Source organism: Neltuma alba, unplaced genomic scaffold, assembly GCF_004799145.2.
Source record: "Neltuma alba isolate B1F8T4 unplaced genomic scaffold, ASM479914v2 tig00004284_pilon, whole genome shotgun sequence".
Taxonomy (NCBI): Eukaryota; Viridiplantae; Streptophyta; class Magnoliopsida; order Fabales; family Fabaceae; genus Neltuma; species Neltuma alba.
In genome coordinates this window covers 26,608-35,794 of record NW_021633638.1, presented here as the reverse complement: position 1 = coordinate 35,794, position 9,187 = coordinate 26,608, and the positions used below count along the sequence as shown (strand labels likewise).

Here is a 9,187-nt window from a genome sequence, read left to right as displayed (position 1 = left end):
CATATGGTATAAACATTCTAACCATGCATATTTTAATGAATCATAAATAATACAGCTATTCTTAAGATTCAATAAAATTTTTTTGCCAACCTTAAGATTCAATAAATGAAATATATAATAGTCATTGTTATTTATATAAAATCATGCAAAATACTCCTCTAGTCCTTGATATAAGATCTAATTATTGAGTTATTTTTTGTTTTAAATATAAAATCTATTTATTATATTTATTAATTTTTTTTGTAAATTAACCCTATGGATTTTCCTTAATCATAATCAAGTAGAAGAGGGAGAAAGGATATTAAAGAAGATGATTATGGTGTTTTAGGAAAAATATATCATATTTCTTATAATCAACTAACTTATCTAATTTTTTTAATCTAATCAAATTAGTTAAATAGATCTTATGTTAAAAAATAAAATAATCATACTGTTTATTATTTACCCTTACTGGACATTGTATATTTTATCCCGATATGATATGATGCGTTGATCCTGATACCGACGACGATAAGAGAGTTGATGCCTAACTGAGAAGCATAGCCAAGCCGGCACACAAGAGTGCAGTTTGCTTCCAAGGGCAAAAGCGGAACTTACATCTGCCAGGGATGAATCCGCGGAATTAGGGCATTCTTCGCGAGTTCGCCTAGTGCAGGCTGCAGAACAGCAGAACCCGAGGACTGAACCTAGCTACGGCCCCGCGTGGAAGCACTCCCTTGCTCGCGCCTTATAGGAGTTGGTTTCAGCGTTTTTTCAACGCCTATTTCTTCCACTATTTATCCCTTCATCTCCACCTGTTCATGCGCATGGCGTAGAACCTGAGTGCTCCTTCGGATTTCCACTTTCTTCGCATATTGAATTGTATTCTTAGTCTCAGCTGCTCATTTTCCTCTTCGTTCAGAAGTTCTAGATATCAGAAAATGTCGGGCGGGTTCTTTAGAGTGAGTTGATATCCAATGTTTGAACCTCTAATTATTTAGATTTGAGATTGGGATAATTTGCATAAAGGGCACCCTTGAAAAAATTAACTTTAAACCTTCTATTGAATTTACTCTGCAAGGATATGTGTTATGGGTACTGATCACTTTGTTTACGAATTGCATCTGCTGAATTCCGTATTCAGGGTACGTCTGCGGATCAAGACACTCGATTTTCAAACAAGCAGGCGAAACTGCTGAAATCTCAGAAGTTCGCTCCTGAGCTGGACCACCTGGTACGTTCCTGTGACTAAGCTGTTCGTTTTATAGCTCAGATTTACAATTGTAATCTGCCTCTGGAATTTGTGGGAACGAATTGCGACATGCAAGATCTTGATAAATTATAATATACGTTGTTGTCTTTCTTACTTTATCATTTCTTGAATTTTGCTTGAAAAATTGGTTTAAGGTCGATATGACTAAGGTGAATATGGACGTAATAAAGCCGTGGATCACGATAAGGGTGACTGAACTTCTTGGCTTCGAGGATGAGGTGCTCATCAATTTCATTCATGGTCTTCTGGATGCGAAGGTATAATGCTCTATTTATTATATTTGCAGCACTGTCCCTTTGCTTCTGATATTCGACGATGTTGCGAAATATGTGCAGTTGCTAATGTTTTTGTCATGTCAATTGTTGTGAGGTAGGAAGTAAACGGGAAGGAGGTCCAAATACAAATTACTGGATTTATGGAGAAGAACACTGGAAAGTTTATGAAGGAGCTTTGGTCACTTCTTCTCAGTGCACAGAAAAATGCCAGCGGGGTTCCACAGCAGTTCTTAGATGCCAAAGAAGAAGAACTCAGGAAGAAGAAGGTGCATTTCAGTCTTGCTAAGCAAACACTTAACTCTCTTGTTTATTTGTTTCCCGCAATTTTTATTTGCTCTAACGAAGCTACTCCACATGAATGATTTAGGTTGAAAATGATAAAATAACTAGTGAACTTCAGAAGAAAAGAGATAAAGAAGGTAGAGAGTTCTTGCAGGAGAGGGTGAAGAAGATGGTAATACTACTTTATTCATGCTGGACTTGCACTTCATAGAGCTGCTTTTTTGGTTTTAACTTCGGTTTATGTTTTCATGGTATTCAGCTAGCTTCCGCAATTATTTGGGTTCATGTCCTTTACCTCAAACTACTGTAGGATGGTGGATTTGATGCCAAGGATACTGATACTGCATCAGACCAAGTCTTGAAGCCCCGGGATTCAGTAGATTACGGTCAAGATGGAAAAGAAACTGACAAAAGGAATGGTGTGAGATCAAGGAACAGGTAAATCGGATGATGTGTTCTTTATAAGCACTAATATGATGATAGTCAGTCAAATTTTGAAGTAGGGAATGGGATGGGGTTTTGAACTTTTGATCTTACTTTTAGGTGGAATTGTGTCACTATTAAGTCGTCATTCGAAGTCATTTCTCATATGTTGGGTATATTTGTTGGAGTTTCTTGATTAAAACCATACATATTGATATCTGAATTTGTCATGCTTAAATTTAAGTTGAATATCCGGATTTCCTTTAACTGAAAAATAGGTGTCTTGGTGGGGAGAATCCTGATGAATTCGACTCAGCATCTCAAAGCTCTTATTGAGTTATGGATTACTAATTAGCTGTTACTTTGTAATAGGTACTCAAGATCTCCCCATTCACCTGCGGTTTCTGGTTCACCTAACCGGTAATGCTTTTACGGAATTGTATGCTTAATATATTTCTGTGTTCTAACTTTGAAGCTCATAAATTAATGTTACATGTTGGCAGAGACTCACCTTCTAGATCAATGAGTAGATCATTTTCGAATTCCCGAAGTTATTCTGGGTATGCTTTTAAATTTGCTTGCTTTAACTTGATTTGTACACGTCACTTTTAGTGGTTAGAAGTCCTATTATGATATGCAACTTGACCAGCGGGTGGGTGTTTGTTTCATTCCCTGCCTATTCCTTTCATGTAAACAGTCCTCAACTACATAACAAGTGCACTCTTTTGGTTCCGAGAACAGGAGTACCTTTTTGTCTTCCTTTTTCTGGATTCAAGTTGTATTAATAAGTTTGTTATTCAGTGACAGACAAAGGTCAAGAAGTACATCCAGGTTGCCAGAAGCACGTGGACGCTCCGTTTCATCTGAAAGGACTCGTCATTCACCACGAAGACGATCTATTTCTCCTCCTCGGAGGCATTCACCATGGCGATCTCCCCGCAGAAGGTCATCTTATTCTAGGCGAAGATCTACGTCTCGTTCACATTACAGATCACCATCTTTGCGACGAAGAGTGCGTTCACCATTACGTCATAGGTCACCCTCTCCTGTTAGAAGACGTAGATCACCCTCTCCTGCAAGAAGACGCAGATCGCCATCTCCTGTGAGAAGACGTAGATCACCCTCTCCTTTGAGGTCACCCTCTCCTGTGCGAAGACGCAGATCACCTCCTCCTCCTATGAGAAGACGCAGATCACCCTCTCCTGTTAGAAGACGCAGATCACCTTCTCCTGTGAGAAGACGCAGATCACCCTCTCCACTGCATCATCGCAGATCACCGTCACCCATACAACGACGAAGGTCCCCTTCTCCTATACGCAAAATGTCACCAAGACCTGTACGTCGAAGATCTCCCTCTCCCATGCCATCCCACTCTCCTGTGCGTAGAAGGTATAGAAGTAGAACCCCACAACGCAGGTCTCCATCTCCTGTGATGCATAGATCTCCTGTTTCTGATCGTAAATGGTCTCCAAGTCCTTCCTCAAGGAGGTCTCTCTCTTCAGGTGATTGGAGTTCCAGGTCTCCTCCAGGACATGCATCTTCCTCCCCGGTGAGGAGAAATGCTCCAAGACCCGCAAGAAGTCCTGTGCAGTCTTCTGAAGGAAGGGTCAGGTATAACGATGCCTAGCAGGATGCTTGGATAATTTTGTTTTGTCTAGGGTATACGTGATTTTATTTAATGAGTAAAACTGTAAAGTTTAAATATCATATAATTATTTATACATTTAACAAGTATACTTGACCAAGAATATAACTGTATTACAGAACACAAGACAGATTGTCACCTGCTGCTCGTCAATCCTCAAGTCCGGTTAGGAATGTTCAGAGAGATAAGGATCGCAACTCATTGCGTTATAAATCACAAGGTTCATTATCCACACCTGAGAAGTCTCCAACCATGTCATTATCTCCGCAAGCGAGGAATAAGACTTTCAGTGAAGACAGCAGGTAATTTCTTGTCTCCTCATTTAATGCTCTAATCAACTCAATTATTTGTAAAATTGGTATATTTATGTGTATTTTGTTATGGCCATATAGTCCACATGAGAGCCCTCGGAAGCAAAAAGGGGAGATGCTGACCCGAGAGGGAAGTTTGAGCCCTCCTCAGAAATCAAGAATCCAGAAGCCTAGGTGTGATAGCCCAGAAATGAGTGAAGGAAGAGAAGGAACATACTATTCTAGGTTTTAATATTAATTGGATATCTTCTACTTGGTCTTGTTTGTCCACATAGTATTTAAATTCCTTTGTTCAATTGCCTTCTTACTGTTATTACTTTATTCTTTTCTCTGCCTTTGGTAGAGAGAGCAGGGATCACAAATCAACGTCTTCCCAAAGGAAAATGAAATATTTGTCCCCTGACAGTAAGTGGAAAGTTTCACCTGCAAAGACTCGTACTGAGGATATGTACTCTCCCGAAAGGGCAGCTGGGCGTCCAGGTTCTGAATCTCAGGGACGTAATGATAGTATTGATTTGAGCAAGAAAGGCCGGGAAACAAGGAGGTAGTTTGGTTGGCATACTGCTGATATTCTTACTAATCTGTCACCTTGCACAAATTTATCTTATGCTGTAAAAACTTTCTTGGCAGTGATAAATCTTCTGGAAGGGTTGCTGAAACTCCTACTCAACCCAAGTCACGGATTTATAAGGAATCTTTTTCTGGTGAGAAGCTTATTGAATCATATGATGTGGATAGCAAGAAGTCTGGTGAGAAGTACCACTCACATTCAAGTTTTGCCAAGGGTAGTGATAAGCATGGCAAATCAGAAAATGCTGAAGTTAAACAGAGTGTTTCATGTGATTCTGGTTCTGAGGAAAGCGGTAGGCATAGAAGAGAAGGAAAGGATAAAAGAAAGCACAAGAGATCTGAGAGAAAGGTTGCTTCAGATGAAGAATCCAGCTATGATTCTGAGTTAGAGAACAGGAAAGAGGCTAAGAGAAGGAAAAAGGAGGAGAGGAAATTGCGGAAGGAGGAGAAACGTCGAAGACGTGAGGAGAGACGGCGTAGAAAGGAAGAGCGGCGTGCAGAGAAGCTGAAAATGAAAAGTAGAACAGATGGCTATACTTCAGATGAGGAGGAAGCTGAAAGAAAGGATTTTCGTCGAAGTGATGATGAAGAGACACCATCTGACCAGAAGAAGCTTGAGATTGAATTACGGAATAAGGCTCTTGAATCACTTAAAGCAAAGAAGGGCTTGAATAATTAAATATGTTGCTTTTGATTTTGAAGTTGTTATATCCTTTAAGACCTTGTTGCGAATTTTCTGTTTACCTTCTTTAGGAAACTTGCGGCTTTTCAAATGTATTTGTTCTCTTATTAATTGGTAAATGTTTGATGTAGTCTACCTTTACTGCTGGCAGCGGAAATGGATAAATGAGGATTTCTGAGCAAATCTGTTGAGTGCAATATTGCCCAATTTTTACTGGTAATGTTTTCCCATAGTTGGGGATTTTACGTATTGTTTTCTCAGGTAGCCTATTTAGGGGTTTCTGGTTGCTTTCTGCTGATTTTGTTTCGTATTTTATAGTTTTAAGGTGTTAGTAGTGTTGATTGATTTTGTTATTGAGACAATATATTCTAAGGTCTTGTTAATGTTATTAACAACATTGGGACTGAATTGGCTTTCTGGTCAATTGGTAGATGAATTTAATGTCAACTCTAGATGATTTGGTGAGCAGACCATGTGCGGATTTACATTTTGAACTTCCATTCAGGTGAAGTGCTTCGTTCTTCTACAACTTTTACAGGCTGTTTTAAATAGAACTCGTCTTTAGATAAGTAATCTGCTGTGTTTATATAGGCTGTCCTTTCTCCCTGTTTGTTGTCCAAAGCTCCATGTGAGGTTGACAGTGTCCTGGACTGTGTTTTCTGGAATTCTACATGGTGCTATGATTCTTGGACCCATTCTGGGTTTGATATGTTTTTGTAAGATTTACGTAGACGTGTTATTGTGCATATACTAATTTTATGTAAATATGTTTACATCATTGTAGAATTTTGGCGCTTCTTGTAGCTTCATATTTAGTACTTGTTCTGACTTCCATGCCTTATTCTGACACAAATACCTTCCCCTCCTGCCCTTGTTCTCTCTTGTTTTTTGTTTTCAGTCTCTTGTTTCCATATGTCAAGTCTATGTTAAATCCATTCATTTGTATGGATAGTGAAGAGTGCAACCCTCTACAGTTACTATATATCATTTTGATATCTACTATTTTGGGAATGCGAACAAGTATCTATTTTGGGAATGCTCACCGGTTGTGTAGAAACATTAGGACTTTCGGTTTTTTAGCCCTATATACCTAAATGGGCGTATGGGATTTGATGATTTCAATAATAGACTCTTGTTTTACTGAATTTGGCGTGCATTCTTCTACCTATTCTAAACTAGTCTTTAATGTGTGCGTGCGTGTGTTTTTTTTTTTTTAAATGGGGCATCTCTCTTTTTCTTTATTTATATGAAGGTTGCCTGTGAAAGTGAATAATGATTTATATGTGAAATTGTGAACTTACTTTCCAGTCCGTCCTTTTATTGTCTTTTAAACTCATTTGACTGCGAAACGGTTCAACTTCCAAGCTTCCTATGATTGTGTGAACTTCCTTTCCATTCCAAAAGGAAATGTTAATTCGGTGTTTAGAATCCCCAAAAAGCACTTAAAAAAGTGTTTTTATGCAGAGCGGAGACAATTTCTTTCATATGTTTATTTCAGAATCTGTAAAATTATTTCTCAAAGGCTAATACAAACACTCCTTTAGTTGAAAAAAATTGATGAGTAGTATATAGTAATAAGGTGAAACTTACAACTAAAATGACATTCAAAATACGCTGACGGAATGGTTTCCTCCATTTTATTGATATAAAGACTAAACCCCACTTTTGGGAGTGCATAGGTCCTAGCACCGTGCTTGCTTTCACGGAAGTTTTTGAAGAAAACTTTGCATGCGCGGACATTTTTTCCCCCCTTCATAAATACAGTATCAAATAGGAAAACCACGTGATACATTGAGAGTTCAAGAGGTGGAAGGTGTTCCTTATACGCCCCACAAAAACACAGATTCTCATTGATCCAGGGATTAAATCTGACCAAGGTCAGGGAAGGAACTTTAAAATATTCGAGGATTTAAACTAAAGCAATGAATTTACTGGAATTCCAAATGGGCTAAGAATCCAAGTAATCACGGGTGTTGCTGTAAAGGTAGGATTTGTTGTTGAAAATGATCATAAGACGTGAATCTTAAACTTTGGTGTTACCCAGTACCCACGGGCCACGGGCTCCAACCATGCCGTCGATTGCGTATGGCATGTCCCGCGTCGAGTGTAAATACAGATAAAATATATTTTATTTTTACTAAAAGGGGAAAAACAAAACTCCACATCCGTGTTTTCTTACAGGCTACAGCTTAGCCCATGAACTTGCGAGTTCTTGCAGAAATTGATCGTGACGGCCGTTAGCGATGGGTGCTTGTTTTGTTTGAAATGAATCTGCTTAAAAGCAACGATCTTCTTGATGATGACAGAAGAGAAGCCTACATGCACAAGTACTCCGCAAAGCTAAAGCAGAAGAAAGCTTGAGGAAGAGGTCAAAATGTCTCCGAGAATAACAAGCTGTGGGGCTGACTGGGCTTCAATGGAAAAGCCTCTTGAAAGCCAACTTCTTGCGAGAAGAAAGGGTACGAATTTAATTGATAAAGATATTGATGCAATACAATGGTTATGGCCGAATATAATAATAATAATAATAATAATAATAATAATAATAATAATAATAATAATAATAATAATAATAATAATACTCCTCCGGTCCTTAATATAAGACCCATTTAACTAATTTGATTAGATTAAGGAAGTTAGGTAAGTTGGTTAATTATAAGAAAAGTGACACATTTTTCCTAAAACACCATAATCATCTTTCTTAATACCTCATCTCCCTCTTCTATTTGATTATGGTTGAGGGAGTATCCATAGGGGTAGTTTAGAGAAAATTGATAAATATGAGAAATGGGTCTTATATTTAGGACCAAACCCAACTCAATAATTGGGTCTTATATTAAGGACCGGAGGAGTAATAATAATAATACAAAAGAAAGAATATTTTCCTCCTCGGCACGTCGACATCTACCGCACAATTACAATTCCTTAAAACTTGTTTAATGGAAATGGGAGATGCAAATTGGGTTGAAGCCGCTGCACGCAATTCCTTACTGTGTTGACGACGAGCTAAAAATTAGATGGTTTGGTGATTAGAAGTTGTCGTCCGTTGAAATACATAAAAGACAGAGGCAAAAAGCAAGTTACCTTGTTACGAACGTTGTTACCAACATAATCAATCATACATATGGCTTCAATCTCTTCGCTCTCATCGAGAAACATTCTAGCTCTTAACGACAAAAGTGGTCATGCATGCTGCGGTTCCCGGTTTCATCGATCCTCTTTTGGAGTTGAACATGAGGATTATTGGATTCGGCAGCATGGACGCTATTCCTTTATTAATTAATTCTGCAGGCCTTAATATATCACTCCTAATTAAAATAGAAATGAATGAATATCCAAATTAATCTTAATATGTATTTTCACCCTTTGCATTCCCTACTTAAATTCTCTAGAATTTTACAGAGAGAATTCTATTTTATTCCTTAATTTACATTAATACTAAGTATTTCATTTGGAATGCGGCATGCATGTAACAAATCAAAATATAGATTTAATTTTATTGTACAAAAATAAAGAAAACTTCTATGAGACAAATCACAAAGTACTTATTATAACTTAGTGGCACCTAATTCACTCTTCATCGGGGAAATTATGTGCAGGTTTGATTCCGTCCTGCAAGCGTTTCTCTTGTCCACTCAAGCATAAGACAAATAACATGCAAATCCGAACAAAGGGTAAGTAAATTCATGTAAAATATAAAATTTATAATAATTTGTGTGTGTGTGGGGGGGGGGGTGTGTAAATGAT

At 38.0% G+C, this 9,187-nt stretch overlaps 1 protein-coding gene across 5 annotated transcripts; it reads left to right on the top strand.

Annotated features, from left to right (window-relative positions):
• The first annotated feature begins 566 nt into the window (after positions 1–566).
• On the top strand, positions 567–6,281 carry LOC114744197 (serine/arginine repetitive matrix protein 1). 5 transcript variants are annotated; one of them, XM_028932388.1, is made up of 16 exons: positions 569–735; positions 878–941; positions 1,124–1,213; positions 1,387–1,509; positions 1,626–1,793; positions 1,895–1,981; positions 2,120–2,247; positions 2,602–2,652; positions 2,736–2,792; positions 3,034–3,843; positions 3,997–4,179; positions 4,270–4,413; positions 4,532–4,732; positions 4,819–5,656; positions 5,872–5,945; positions 6,032–6,281. In XM_028932388.1, the coding sequence occupies exons 2-14, from the start codon at positions 921–923 to the stop codon at positions 5,435–5,437; spliced, it is 2,682 nt and encodes an 893-aa protein (XP_028788221.1). In that variant the 5' UTR covers positions 569–735; positions 878–920; the 3' UTR covers positions 5,438–5,656; positions 5,872–5,945; positions 6,032–6,281. The 5 variants fall into 5 exon arrangements, with proteins under 5 accessions (XP_028788226.1, XP_028788223.1, XP_028788220.1 ...); XM_028932393.1 differs by having other exon boundaries at positions 567–941; positions 2,605–2,652; positions 3,040–3,843; XM_028932390.1 differs by having other exon boundaries at positions 567–941; positions 3,040–3,843.
• Positions 6,282–9,187: the final 2,906 nt, after the last annotated feature.

Coding starts and splice junctions, on each gene's coding strand:
- LOC114744197 (XM_028932387.1), top strand. CDS start 921: ATGTCGGGCGGGTTCTTTAGA. Junction 1,794..1,894: donor AAGAACTCAGGAAGAAGAAG/GTGCATTTCAGT, acceptor TGAATGATTTAG/GTTGAAAATGATAAAATAAC. Junction 1,982..2,119: donor AGGAGAGGGTGAAGAAGATG/GTAATACTACTT, acceptor AAACTACTGTAG/GATGGTGGATTTGATGCCAA.